The 15880-nt window shown below is 33.1% G+C and overlaps 1 protein-coding gene across 5 annotated transcripts in view; it reads left to right on the top strand.

The window, feature by feature from the left end:
* LOC138707452 (epidermal growth factor receptor kinase substrate 8-like) overlaps window positions 1-15880 on the top strand; it is a 110644-nt gene that overhangs the window by 74580 nt on the left and 20184 nt on the right. For all 5 annotated transcript variants that reach the window (XM_069836922.1, XM_069836921.1, XM_069836923.1 and 2 more), the window contains one exon: window positions 2016-2121. In XM_069836922.1, the coding sequence (XP_069693023.1) occupies window positions 2016-2121 (106 nt within the window). The remainder of the gene's footprint in view (window positions 1-2015; window positions 2122-15880) is intronic.

The following is a 15880-nucleotide window of genomic DNA, read 5'->3' as shown; positions in this document are numbered from 1 at the left end:
AACGGAAACACTTAAAATTTTCACTTTATCACCAAAACATACCTTGACATTTTAGAAATATACATGTAAAACTACAACACGTTATAAGTAACAGTTTAGACAATACCAAATAAAATGTAATGATCTGCACTCGGTCCAATATGCAAGAAAGGTCTTCTAAATTGGACCTGGAGTTTTTAAATTGGACCACTTTTATCATTCTTATGGTTTAGTTTATTAATGAGATAGACGTTACATGAATTTAACTTTAACGGTTATAGAACAATTTTATGCTTGAACACTTAACACACTTTGCACAAAAGTACTTTTTATATTAATCTTTGTTTTCGTCTTCATTTTAATCTTCTCCATCTTCATTGACGTTCTTGGTTTTATCTTCATCATCGTCTACGTCTCCGTTTTTATCGTTGTTCTGGTGTTCATTTATTTTACATTGCCGTATTTGGTATACATTTCCATCTTCATCATCATTTTGATCTTCGACATCATTGTTGTCTTGGTTCTCAGCTTCAGTGTTGTCTTGGTCTTTGACATCATTGCTGTCTTGGTTCTCAGCTTCAGTGTTGTCTTGGTCTTTGACATCATTGTTGTCTTGGTTCTCAGCTTCAGTGTTGTCTTGGTCTTTGACATCATTGTTGTTTTGGTCCTCAACTTCAGTGTTGTCTTGGTCTTTGACATCATTGCTGTCTTGGTACTCGACTTCATCATCATGTTCATTCATCGTAATATCTTTCTTTATTTCCATTTTATCATCGTCTTCAAGTTCATCCACATCCTCATCTTCATCTTTCCCTCCATCCGCATCATCGCTGTCTCTTGCTCTTTATCGTCATTGTCTTACTCTGCTTCATCGTTGTCTTGCTTTTATCTTCATCATCTGTGCCTTTGCTGTACATCTTTGTCTTACCAAAGTTTTTGTCTTTATGTTCGTCTTCATCATGGTATTTATTTCATTGTTTTTGTTTTATCTTTGTCGTAATTTTTATCTCGCATGTTGCCATTTTTCTTCAACTTCATCGTCTCCGTCTTCATTTTCCTTTCATTTATCTAATTATCTGTAATTTCATCTTCCAAGATCCACTTGAACGCCTTCCGAGGTTACGACCGCTTAGCTGAAAGTTGTACCTTAGTGCTCTGTATCTTACGAGATGAATTTCAAACTACACTTTACTAGGGCTGGTTGTTACTTTTGATGTGAAACACTCGCGTATTGTTATTTGGATTCATACATTTCATTACATAAGCAAAAAACAATATTATACATAAATCTAATAACGGTCCAATTAAAAAACCTTTTCGGTTCAATTTGCAGGAAACAGTAAATTTATTTCTCTAGACATCCAACAAAACTTAAAAAGGACACAGATTTATATAACTTTGCGAAAAGGTACGTTGTTCTACATACTACTGCACAGTATTAATAAAAAATTCTTCACTCAATTGTCTTTTCTTAAATATCTTACGATAATGGTAACGACAATAACATCAGAAGCTTAAAAAAAATATAAAACTGCGTTACTAAGTTTACACAATTGCCAACTGCATAATATTTATAAAATTAGATGAGGGAAGCTAGTAGTTCATAAATCTGCCACTAGATGGCAGGTACTGCATTAGGTTACTTGAAAAAACGATCGGTCCAATTTGCATGCCGGTCCAATTTCAGGTACTTTCCCCTATTCCCTGGTTGCCAGCTGGCAACTCATGTGAGTATATTACATAATATTAATATTACTATATAAACTGACAGATGCATAAAATTCTATGTCCATAACATTGAAGCATTTAAAACGTATATTTCTGTGAAAATGTTGAAATTAATTTTCTGCAACATCATAGTAATTTTTCATACTTCGTCTAATGAGAAAATAAAAATAGACCAAAGAGTCTTTCTATTTATACTGAATTTTGTAGGATATATCATTTCATCGAGTATGCATTTAATCACAATTAAGAAATTATTACCTGGTTATTAGTACAGAATAGAGAAAGTTTGAATTACGCGAAATTTGCAGGATTCATCACGAGACCCAGCAGAAATGTCTCGTCCTGCCCGATCTCCACCCATACCGCCACCTGCACCTGCAGATTGGGTGAGGAAGGAACGACTTGGCAAGAAAGGTGAATTCCGATACTTCTAACTGGGGCTGTATGTGTGTGTGACTTGGAGATTCATTGGACTGCAATGAGGTGTTTTCTCTGTATAGTGGGTACACTTGGACATCCAACCCAAATCAAATGACTAAAATATTGTCCTTCAGTCAACACGAATAATAATGATTTTAGTGCCTTAAATAATCTTTATAAACAGTAGCTAGTTACGGTATGTAATATAAATATATATAAAACTTACATGCAAAGGTGCTGGGGATTGGGAGTCTGACGTGGATTCCACTTTCCTCATTGTTTGAGAATTCGATACAAAGTAACAAGTAATTTTGTAGAGATAAGTATAACATGCCAGTGCAGTATAGAAAAAATGAATACAAAATACAGTTAGCATCCTTAAAAGTTGAGTATTCCAGGAATATTATTACCTGATATTTGTGTATTTTGGAATATTTGAAGGAGCTGTATGCATACTTTGTAGTTTGAGTTGAAACCAAATTGGACACTAACTATTGATTAAATTACCTTTAAAGTATGCAGTATTAATGACAACTTGCTCTTATTTATCTCACTCAAAACATGCACTTTAATTGACAGAATTTATTTAGATCTGCTGAGTGATTGAAGGGCTTTATTCACTATAATATCTCATCCACTGCAGTGTAATTGTCGTGTGTACTAAATAAGGCCAGTTTCTGTAGTTTGCTCAGTTTGACAGTTTATATGTGCCTTTTAGTAATGTAATATAATTTTGATTTGGATTGGAAACTCTCTCGATTTACACAGGTCAGTGCAGTGAAAATAGTACAAGTGCACTCAGCTTTTTTGTCATTGTGATTGTCAGCTTACAAGTTCTGTCCATATCATGATCTTGGAATCCTGTGACTTTTCAATGTTCTTCTCTGCATTTCGCCAGCTATAATGAAGATTATTTCTATAATTTTTCTCTCACGATCTTCGTGGGAAGAAATTAGCCCGATTTCTCTCACTGACTTTACGTTTATGAGATATCCATTTGCAGACTTGTGAAAATTGGTAATGTGATGGTAGATGTATCTTATGAATCAAAACAAATGTATACACTGCTTGTTAATGATCAGTCTACATCAATTAAGGATTTTTAGTGTGAAGTATTGCTTAATTGAAGGACATTTTGTACAGTTAATAAATTGAAAACTGTCTGGATAAATATACTGAATTCATCAATACGAATTAATAAATTGGAAATTTCGTGAGAATTCATTGCTAATTATATACATTTTTTTTTTATTTACCCATGGTGGATGTGAATTTTATTCGGACTGGTATTAATACAAAGCCCTTACATTGTCACTGGGGCTGCAGCTCAAAACACTTGCAGCTATTGTAATGCAGAATAAACAATTGAATCATCTGAATACTGGAAACTAAGATCAGAGCTTTATGTGAGTTGTCTTCCATGTTAAAATTGCAGCTGCTCGAAATACAGGAGTATTTTGTGTGACTTTTGTACTATATTATGCTCTAATACAATATCAATAATATTGTGTGTTCACCTCCATTACAAGTACCTACTTAAAAATGAATATTTTAGAGGCATATTTAAGAATTTATAGAGTTTATAACTTTACAAGAGATATTCATAATTTCTGATATACAAACAGCAATTTTTATCAATTTTTCAAACCATTTTTTTAACGTTAACATTATCTAACTTCATATGTAATAGAAGACTGGGAAAATTGAGAACATTTACTCAACCCACAACAAATGAAGTTGATCAAAATGCTTGTTATTGAGTACGTGTCATAATGATTAAGTTTTACGATACTTTTACTATAATTCTGTCACTTCAGTTTCAGTTAGCACATAGATTTTCTGCTAAGACACCGGCTAAACGTTTTTTTCGTTACTTTCTGTTTCAGATAACATATCGAATTTGTGTTCTGTAATGGAATTTAATCATTTCCTTTTAGTTCTATCACTATCTCCTCTTATTTCTGTATAGTTCCAAGTAATTATATTCAAAATTTCGAATCAATTTAGAATTCGATTAAAATTCCACCAAATCCAAACTAATAAAAGAATATGTTTTGTTTATTGTCTTATTCCATTCACATCAGAGTCTTATAATATTAAGTTCTGAAGATTAGAAAACTACAAAGAATTTTATCAATTGTTACGAGAACTTAGTAGATCTTATTTCCTTTTTAGGTGACAATGGCCATTGTATTACTAATTTTTTAATTTCCATATTTGTACATTCATTTTTATAGGTCCTCCAGTTTATACTTCCAGTTCTACTTCTCCCACTTTGATTCATTCATGATTTATATTTTACCTATATATTCTTCATATGAAGAACATTTGACTTCTTAATTTTAATTCCATTTTTTCTAAAGTAGCTCGAAAACTCATTTAGGCAGCTCTGTCAGTATGTCTTTTATTCTTAAGCCTTCGAGCATTTTACATAGGCTACTTCATTGTTAAAACAGTTTAGTGATTACATACGTCAAAATTTCTGAAGCTCATTTATAATACTCACTTTTTTCTTTAATTTTTTACACTTTTTTATATAAATGCAGATGATTTGTGTGATGGCAGCTTATTTCATGTTTGTGAAACGTTTACAAATTGCTTTTATTCTGTTTTCAACTTATAAAAACAGAACAATTATGTACAGTGATATCTATGTATATTGGTTATATACTCCATACGCAAGTACAATGAAAAATCTCTAGAAGTTATCATATTTCTTTTGAGCATGAACATAAATATGTAGGTTGTGATTCATAGAATTTCTGAGCAGATAAATATGTTTTTAAATTTTTATTGAAATTGTGGTCTGTGTGAGTAATAGGAGTAGGAAGAGGAAGGTGTGTGAAGTTACAGAAAATTTTGCTAATAATATAATTTAGCATTTCTTACGAAAATATGGCCGTGAGTGTTACACAGGTTCACTCTACTGGATTCTTTAATAACACACATTAATGCAGCATTAAGATACACATTATAATCCAGAAGGATATATTTGTTCTTATTGCATGTTAGCCATTTGTTGCTTAGTGCAGAATTTTTGGCACTAAAGGCTGGTTCACAATAAACCGGAAATGAGAATCAGAACGAAAACGAAAATGGTAAAATTGTTAAAATGTGTACATTTAAATGTGATCGGGAATGGAGATTTGGCCAAGTTTCAACTTTGGTGTTCACGTTTCCGATCACAGCCCACTAGAGTCATTCTGTTGCCATCGAAAAGCTATTTTGTCGTCGTATATTTTGTAGCAAGAAGACCGTGACATAACCTATGCATTATTTTGTTCTGTGCTGTGCATCATGGAGCAAGTTTTATTTGATGAGATTCTAATATTGAGTGTTGAGGGAAATCCTCATGTTTATGATAAGCAGCGCGCCTAGTATAAAGATGAGAAAATGAAGGAAAATACGTGTCTTTCAATAGCTGCATCTTTGAACACCGATCGATCGGAAGCGAAACATATTTTATTACTGTATTGGTTGTATTACACACTACATATTCATGCTTCAATTCAATAACTACTGTTGTGTTCATTTTTGTTCTATTACAAATGTTTCTTCTGTAATTATTTTACATTATGGTAGACTTAAAATAGGTTGTGATAATAAAGATGCATGGGCATATTTATAGTACCGTACCTAATGAAATGTTTCAGTTGAAATTTCGAAGTTGGTTAACCTGTGTTTATGTTGGCTGCCTTGTACTCATGAGAGAACGTCATTGGTTAATTATACACAAATAACATCAGAATGCGTAATATTGACTTTACATATCGATATGCATAGTCATCTACGTTCTCGGTTTATCGTGACTCAAAAATTTTCATATTCACGTCCTCTCCTTCTCGTTTTCATTCTGGTTCTTGTTCCCGGTTTGTTTTGAACCAGCCTTTACTGTTACCACCTTTAATATGTCATGTGTATCAGCAGTTTTGGATTCGTGTTGAGGGAAGCATAGCTGCCAAAAGGTTTTGCATCATGCTGACCATCATGGAAACTTGGAATGTCATGTGTTGCTTATTGTGTGTTTGAGATTGACATATCAAATGCAGCTAGATGTATTTCTTTTAGAAGTTTTATCACCTGGAGAGAAAATTATGTAGTGGTAGAACTTTAAATACATCAATTTTTATTATTTTAATGGGAATAACAAACAGTTGTGTGTCCACAAAATGTTGTCTTACTTGGTAGATGTGAGTGTAAAACTGAAATCGATCTTCATATACAGTGAAACCTCTTACCTCGGAGATGAGAAAAAGAAGATAATGCCGGAAAATAGTAGCTTGGGAAATGAAAGAAGAAAGGAGTGTGGAGTTACAGAAATTTATAGTATTTCAATGTTCTTTCTTGTGTGATGTATGGTTCCTGATGGGTGTCTGTTTCATTGAAATTTTGCATTTAAAAAAAAAGTCTTAGCATAAAAAACAGCTTCTTGTTCACTGTCTCTCTTCATCAATGTTATGCAGGAAGTAGAGACTTTCACTTTCTAGTTCAGGCTCAGGTTTATCATCTTTACAGCCACCAAACTCTCCTGCTCATGACACAATTCAGTGATGCTTGATATCCCACAAATGCCAAGAGGCATATGCAGTAGAATTTGTACTATCCAGCAACTATGGGACAAAACCAGTACTACCAGATAACTGATTTCGCTGGTTAATTAGAAAATAATTTTATAGGTTATTCGAATCGGTACACTGATGTTGAGATACCACCATCTTGCAACTGCTTTTTCCAAACCTATCTACAATGGTCGCTGAGAAAGATTCGATTTGTGACGTCTTTAGTAAAGCACGTGGAAAATACAGAGCCTGAGCACGATGCTGCACATAACAGCATTCCCCCTCCCTTACCTCGATGGCAGACAGTCGTCTATGAACTATAATCTAGATTTCTTCTGTGTAACAACCCTAAGGACTGATGAGGTCCAGATCTGTAGATGTGACCTACAAAGTGACAGTTTTCCTGTATCAGTGACAAATTTTCAGCCCATTGAGTTTTGAAGACTAGTTAACAAGGAACAGTATCCAAACTTGCAAAATTTGGCTTTGAATATAATTGAAGGGTTTGCTGCAAAATGGAGGTAGCTTTACTTTTGGCTAAGTGGAGCTACCTCCTTTTTACAGCAAACCCTTCAATTACAACCCATGTTTGGTAGCACATACGTATGTGAATGTGCATTTTCTACCATTAAATTTTTAAAAACTTAGCACGGAAACAAGTTAACAACAAGATTTACTGAAATTGTCACTGCAGCTTGCCACTACACAAATCGAATGGATATTCAATCTATTGTAAAACAACACGCAGCTCAATTTTCTTGTTAAGTATAACTCTGATTGTTATATTTGTATCTTTGAGTTTGGAAAATAGAAGTCTAAATAGTTTGATGTGTATCATATTTCTTTCCATTTTCTAATATAATATTATTAATAAATTTAATATTATTATATCTTCCTGGCCAGTGAATTAGTTTTGAAAGTGTCATCTGGCCCTCTAACCAAAAACAGTTGGAGCACACTGCAATAAACCAACCCCTGCTTTCTTGTTCTATCAATCAGCTGGGTGAAAAGTACTGTGCCGGACTTCTACACTTAGCCTACTTCTCTCAAAAGCGATAATATTATTACTTCAGGACCAAGAATTCTCAACGATTGATGCAGTAAAATGATACAATGATGAAAAATTGATGTGATATACATAAAGATTATTTATACGTACCTTTTCTTGAGACTGGAAAAATTGAATGATGCACCTAAAAAAAAAATTTGACACAAATGGAAATAGTATATAGAGGTTTCACTGTATCCATAAACTAGACAAATTGTTCTCGTTTCAAATTCATATTCCATAATTTAGGGAGTTAGAACTCGAGATAAAGTTTAAAATTTGAAAATATTAAATGGTTGTCTCATATTTGTGAATTGCAGGAGTGAATTAGTTGACATCTTCAATGACCTGTATATTTTTAAAGACTCATAAAGACGTGTACTTGTTGTGATGTGCTCTTTCCTGTTAAATCATTTCGTTCCTATAAATGTGGCATAGGTTCCAAATTCTGATAATTTTTCCGTGTTTTTTTTTTTTTTTTTGTGATCCATCTTTATTCTCACATTATTTCTTACACTCCTGTCATTCATTTACATTTAGAATCTCCAGAGATATGTTAAAAGTTGTTTTAAGTAAGCAGTGAAATCTTTGAAGACATTATTTACAAGAGAAACCTTGTAAAATATTGCTAAAAATGGTTCAAGAAAGCAACTATTTATTTACATAAAAAGTTATAACAAGCTGCAGTATAAGGAGTGTTAAAACCTACCTCCTGGAGGATATTCATTCCAGTCCTAGACATTTTTCACGTTTCGAGATAGTTAACCATTTATAAATTTAACTGATGTAAGAACTCCTGCTACTTCTGATACAGTGCTGTAGGAGGTATTATTCTATTCTATGAAGGAGCTGTTTTATTGACTCTGATTTTGCTTTTGTTTCCTCAGGGTTTAATACAAATTGTAAAATTGTTGTAGGTATGTGTTCATATAATTCTTTCCTTCCGTGATATGGTGCTGCTATTAATGTGTGATGTGCTGTCTGTATGTGGATATAATTCTTGTATTTGTGCATGGTACTCTCTGTTGCTTTCTATTAGTGAACTTCATTGTGATTTGTCATGTACAACCTGTGGGTTGTTTGGAGTGTTATTGAGCGTTTCTTGTATGTTGAAAGTTATTTAATTATAAATATTTGAAGGTACTTAAAATATACATCAGAATTAATACTTAAAATTATTAAGTATATGGGAGCTGAATAAATAATGCCGGTTTTCATTTAATTTTTATACTTAAAAAGTAGTGGCTCTTACAGATTCTTTCTGCTCTTGAAAACAGGGAAATAGTAAGAATTATCGAAAACAGGAAATACTTTCTTAACTAATTCACTGCTCATATAATCAGCTGATAGTTTTAATTGTATGCATACTCTGAATTTATGTACTGGTAAAAAATACATTTTATGTACAAAAATTATCAGCTTTACAAAATGCCCCAGGATGTGATACTGAGTAAGGAAGTTGATATATATTTTTTTCTTTTTTACGTGTTTCATAATTACGGAAATTTTAAGTTGTGTAGAGAAAAAATACAGACGAATATTGATTTAGTAATAATGTATGTAATTGCTCAAGAATTTCGACTTTCAAACCATGAACATTTTCGAACAAATATATTTCTTTTGTGTGAAGCATATACTTTCAGCATCACGTATCTTTCCATGAAAGTCACTGTTTCTGAATCTCAACTTTTACGAAAAAGACCATCAAAATAAATAAGGTTTGTATCTATGGAAGAAAAATATGTATCAATTATCATTTTGGGAGCAGAAGTCAAGGGCAATTCACTTTCTTAAAAAAAAAAAAAATTGTGCAATGTCACATTTGACATTCACCACTTATCAAATCTAAGTTTGAAAGAGAAGGAACAGAATAACTAACATATTCAACCGAAATTTTTACTGTCAGGTTTTAGTTGGAAAAGTATCTTTTCTGGTGTGAGGCATTCTGACTGTTATTATACAAATATATTTATCATGTCATGTTTTGATAACTGAACCCATCGCCAGGTCATTGCTTGTTTCTTGTAACGTGTTACCATTTTCAAGCATAGCAACTATTTCTTTATGTCATATTTATTATATTTGTACTGCTGTTGTCCAGATTTCCGACCTTCAGCCTGGAAAACTTTCAGACACTTAAGTCAAATAGTATCAAATAAACTATAGTAGTCCACACATGTGGAGTAATGGCTAGCGTGTCTGGCCGTGAAACCAGGTGGCTCGGGTTCGAATCCCGGTCAGGGCAAGTTACCTGGTGAGGTTTTTTTCCGGGGTTTTCCCTCAACCCAATATGAGCAATGCTAGGTAACTAGTGGTGTTGGACCCCGGACTCATTTCACCGGCATTATCACCTTCACTTCATTCAGACACTAAATAACCTGAGATGTTGATACAGCATCGTAAAATAACCCACTAAAAAAAACTATAGTAGTGTCCACAGATATTGCACTTAATCACTGAAGGCTACGTAATTAATAACATATGGACATATGGAAATGAAACAATCTTGAAGGTAAAATCGTCACCTGATCAATTCACCAGGCGAGGTCTGACTTTTGAATGCACAAGCATGAAATATTGGACATGAAAAAAATCACCGTGCCTTTCAAACAGAAAACACTCGAAAAATTCAGGAAGGAACTTGACAAAAGTTTTATGGATTAACTGAAACAAAACACTGAACTCGAAGTTCTGCCTAAATTTCAACTGCCAGTAGAGTAATATAATGTTGTTCGATATCTCAATATAACTGGCATCTATCTAGCTGAATATGTTCGCGGAAATGAATGTCCTGAATAAAGAACAAATTTCTGCACTGCCTTAAGTTGAATTATGGAACCCAACAAACTGGCTATATTGCCGGCTTGTACTGAGAAACTAGAGGAAAAATGACTCAACTATCAAGTCCTATAATTAACATACATATGCAATGTTCAAATACTATTTGCAAAAACAGAGGATGAATTACAGAAAGCAATGAAGTAAGAACATTTCTAGCTCTCAGACAAAAACATTGTCTGTGTGTAGGAAAATCACTGAGAATCAAAGCTGAAATTGGGAACACAAATAACTGAACATTTTTTGTATATCTTTAGAGAGTACATTTTAGGATTATCGCTGTTACTGATGTCAAACTACAATGATATGACAAAATGAACTGAGTTGTAGAAGAAATTAAAAAAAAAAGTGTTAACCAGCACAAAATTGAGACTTTATGAAGTTTAATCAAAATAAGCATTGAAATATAGAAATTAAATTTGGATTTTAAGAAGAAAGGAATGTTAACATCTCAATTCAAATAACTACTGAATTCAATTCAAATGTTACTTTTTAAAGACTGCTTTCAGATTTCGTACATTTATCTCATTAAAGAAATACTTACATATGAATACACATAGAGGTATACAAGAACATTAGTACATTTCACTGAAACACATATATTGATTAAATAGGTGGAAACATTGAAATATTTAGTCACAAAAGTTGTTAAAGATGGAATTCGATCTGTAGATATTAAAATTACTATTATTGAACAGAGAATAAGGATTTTAGGATTTCTGAACCCAATATGGTAGGGCAAAAGATCTCTAGAAAGACTAAAATAATATAAGCAAAGCATTGGTTGAGACTCCTTTGTTATAATAGCGAAGTAATATGGATTCTCTTGAGAGCAGAATGCAAAATAGCATTAGAATGAACGACTTAATAAGAAGCGAAAGGGTATACTGACTATAAGGAATCCAGAATGAAGAAATAAGGAGATGAACGAAAGCAGAGGAGACGTTATGGGATAGAATTAAAAAAAAGGGGAATTGAATTGGTTTGGAAACCTGATGAGAATGGGGTTTCCAGGTGTAAGAAGAATATGTGACAGACCAAGGAGATCGTGGTACGAGCATTACAGAAGTCATTTCTGCCAAAGGAAGAGGAAGATGTTCTAGATCGAGAGGGGTGTTGATTAGAAATGGGAAGGCGGTAATAGTTGCAAAATCCCTGTTGCTATTACATTGACAGAATGAATAATGATTAACTTCCTAAAATTGCTCCCACTCATAGATCTAAGAAACAGTGAGACAATAGGAGATTCAAAAGAAGAAGAAGAAGATGATGATATTTATTATTATTATTATTATTATTGATAAATAATTCACTTTGGTCTGTTGTATCAAATTTCACCAAAGTAGAATCTTCTTTGCATGTCTTGAAATTTCCGTAACTCCATAGTGCTGAAGAAGGAAATATTTTACTCCGCATTTGGCTCGATAATAATCTTCACTGATGCATTTCACACATAATTGGTAATAAAGAATAATTAGCTACGTTTTAAAATTCTGTAAATATTCCGTCCATTTTGAAATTGTCTTTCTATACATTACGCTCTGCCTTGCTTAAACTTGCAGGAATACATCTTCAAGTTGTAAGATTGTGTAGTCCTTATTGAACATGGCCCCAGACCTTTTGTGTTTTAAAATGATGTCATTACTAGAATGCCATCCATGTAACAGATATTAGTGTAATATAAAAGACTTTTAATTTGTAACATAGAGGAACAGTATATTTTAGCAAACAGTGTATGCTGTTGAGATTTAGACGACCTTCCACATTTTTGTCAGTATTTATCCTTTGTTATTCTGTGAATATGTAACAATTTCGAAATAGTAGAGTCAGCCTTGGGTTTCATTATTAAAAAAAAAGGGACAGCCTATTGTATAATTGCCACATGGAGTATGTACATTTATTTGTAGCTGAAATTGAGCCATTCTGTTCTGAAGTAAATTTTACTTAACCTTGATTGTTGAAGTTATCTTCAATAGATTAATGATTAATATGGTAGCCAACAAATATATGAAGGAAGCTGCTAACTTGTTTACTTAGTGACTGATGTCTGATGGTTGTATTCTTATCACAACTTTTGGACACAACTAAGCTTCCTTCTACTGGATACCACTCTACTTCCGAACAAAATGGCTTACATAAGAGTCATCTGACGTCAACATAGTTTCCTGAAGGTGGAGTTATCTCTATCCCTGCCACAGCAGCTAAAAAAAACAGAGTTCACGTGCTTTCTTAACTTTGATGTGAGAAATAAGTGAGTGTGGGAACTCTTGCCATTAGGGAAGGAAAACCTCGCACTTGGTTAAATGTTATGAGCATCAGAATTATTATAGAAATTATGGTGAAGGAAAAAAAAAATCCCTTGCATTAATGAGAGTAAAAATACGGGATGACCTGGTCTCTGATAATTTTTATGTAGTGGCAATTAATACACTGCGTTTTATATTTTATTATCATAAGAGACAAAACATCACAATAGCAAGAAGTGAATAAATGCAAGGAACCAAATGAAATTAAGAGAAGAAACGTGGCCCAAGGTTGTAATCAGTTGTATGAAGAATGCACGCAGTTATTCCAGTACCGGTAGATGTCCAGTACACACAACGTACAAACACATTGTGGGTGGACAGCATACGTTCAGTGTTTAACAAGCATTGTCAGTGATTTCGTTTTCTATCATAACACGTACAAGTTACATGGGGAGGTTTTTCGTTTGTTGGATTAAGTTGGCAAACTGTGTATTTGTGGGAGGACTATTGAAGGTTTATTGAAAGCAGAGTAGTGTAAGAAGCATTCTAGTTATTATTTAATTAAATACATTTATTGCTGGTATTAGTTTACTGAAATAAACTATTTATTACTAAATAAATAATACGTTTTGTATATGTCGGCCAGGTATGATGGGTGACCAGATTTTTAGGATTTAAATGTGTGCAACACAAAGGAGTTGCTATGATATTTGTAGGGCTAGCATTTTCTATTTAATATACCTGTGTACATTGATTGCTCTTAGTAACAAATATACATATACCATTTTAATCTTTATAGCTACTTCTGAATTCAAATTCTGCCATAATTATATAATTTCGGAATATTTTAAATATATATATATATATATATATATATAGTAAAACTTCTATATATATATATATATATATATATATATATATATATATATATATATAGTAAAACTTCTTTTGTAAGTTTCGCACTTATCACTTATACATGATTCACACATATACGTTTTTTTCTGAAGTCGTGGCAAAATTTCTATACTTTCTAATTTAAATTATTTTGGTTATACATATTTTTTATATGTTTCTTATACGTATATGGACTACTTTAAACTCTAGGAGATACGAAACGTCATTTATGTGTTCTAAATCAATTTTGCTCAAAATTAAGGTAGCCATGAAAATGTAAGAATGCGAAAATAGATATACAGTAGCATGTGTTCATTGTTAAGATGCGGCCCACTTTGAAATTCGTGGAAATTCGAAGCTGCCCATGCTTACCTTCAACTATCTTGTGTCCTTTAGTGACACTGTTACTGTTTTGGAGACAGTGAAACATTTCGTGACACACCATGATGTATAGGTCATTCGTTATCTCGTGAAACCAAATGCCTGTGTGCACCATAGCTTATAATAAGAACCTTATGATGGAGGTGTGTGTGCTAGCTAGCTGCAAGTGGAAACGTAGGTACTAGCGAGGGAGGGAAGCTTCTCAATCCACTTTATGCTTCCTCTTATGCGCAGGTAGGTTTCACAAAATACTGAATGGCCTATAACTGAACTAATTATAGAACAGTTATAACTTATCACAACTTTAGGCATGGTTTATCCTTTTTAGGAGCAAGCAGTCCACAATAACTTACTTTTTTTTTTCGTAAACTAATAACATGTTACTAAATGAAGATTCACAGAAAGAACAAGGCAAGTCAAAGTCGTAAAATTTTCTTGATTGGAGTTTGAAATGTAATATATCAACCACATTTGGCTCAAAGCAGCTAAGATCCAAAAAAAAAAAAAGCCACCGGCATGGCTCAGTCAGGTAAGGCGCTTGCCTGGCGGTGTGAAGTTGCACTCGGGCACGGGTTTGATCCCCGCTTGGGCTGATTACCTGGTTGGGTTTTTTCCGAGGTTTTCCCCAACCATAAGGTGAATGCCAGGTAATCTATGCCTAATCCTTGGCCTCATCTCGCTATCAGCAATCTCATCGATGCTAAATAACCTCGTAGTTGATACAGCGTCGTTAAATAACCAACTTAAAAAAAAAACTTTCCAAAATATAGTCTTACATCATTCAAGAATGTGTTATAAATTTGAGTACTGTATTATAGAATCAAAATGTCTTAACTGTGAAGTTATAAATTTGTCTTGTGAAAATGTTACTAAATTGACTTAACTCACTCCCTGTTTAGTCTTCAAGTGCTATTTCAGATGTCATTAAATGTCTTTTCAGTTATACTGTACATTCTTCTCACTTAAGGTTTTTTCTTCAGAACCCATAAAAAAACGTATAAATGAAGTTTTACTGAAATATATTGTATAATGTCACTGTAATTTTCAAACATAGTTCAGTCAGTTTTCAGTTTCAAAGTTGCATTATTTTAAACAAAATATTTACTATTCACAACACTCCTCTTTGCGGAGGAACTGATGTGGACTAGGAATCACAGATAGGACATTTGGTTTTAGTTGCAGAGTTTAGTCTAAAAATTAGTATATATCTGGTCACCCCAGTGCACAGTGGATTAGGAATTACCTGATTAGTTTTTTGTCTTGCATAATAATGTCTGAAAAGTGTACAGGTTTCCTGACATAGTTTTCCTTCTTTGACCCATTCACTCTCGTAATGTTTTGGTGTTTGTGTGGTTAAGTATTTGTAACTGTATTTATTTCAATGTCAATATGGTGCTACATATGCATTGTACCAGACTGAAACGTACTGTTCAGTCCTGTGTGTGAATTTGTGTGCCTGCTGACGATCACAGTAATGTTTACCAGAACTAACTTGGACACTTAATTTATTTTTAATTGTGGACAAAATGAGGTTAAGAAATTGAAACCAATATCACATTTCAAAGATTGACTTTGTGATGGACGAAGTGTGCTAGTTTCACCTCAGAAACGAGAATTCTCTGAAATCTTTATTTTCTTTGTCTGGTACTAAAATATGATGGACAGTCCAAGTATAGTTCAAACAGTAATCCCTTCTTGGCAATATGCAGTGATTTACAGTGTAAAAAGATATATTGATTTTTATCTGATGGAATCTGAATCGTGTAGAAGGATATGTTTGCATTTAA

This window comes from Periplaneta americana, chromosome 10, assembly GCF_040183065.1.
Source record: "Periplaneta americana isolate PAMFEO1 chromosome 10, P.americana_PAMFEO1_priV1, whole genome shotgun sequence".
Lineage (NCBI taxonomy): Eukaryota > Metazoa > Arthropoda > Insecta > Blattodea > Blattidae > Periplaneta > Periplaneta americana.
The sequence above is the reverse complement of the archived record's forward strand: the minus strand, read 5'-3'. Positions and strand labels throughout refer to the sequence as shown.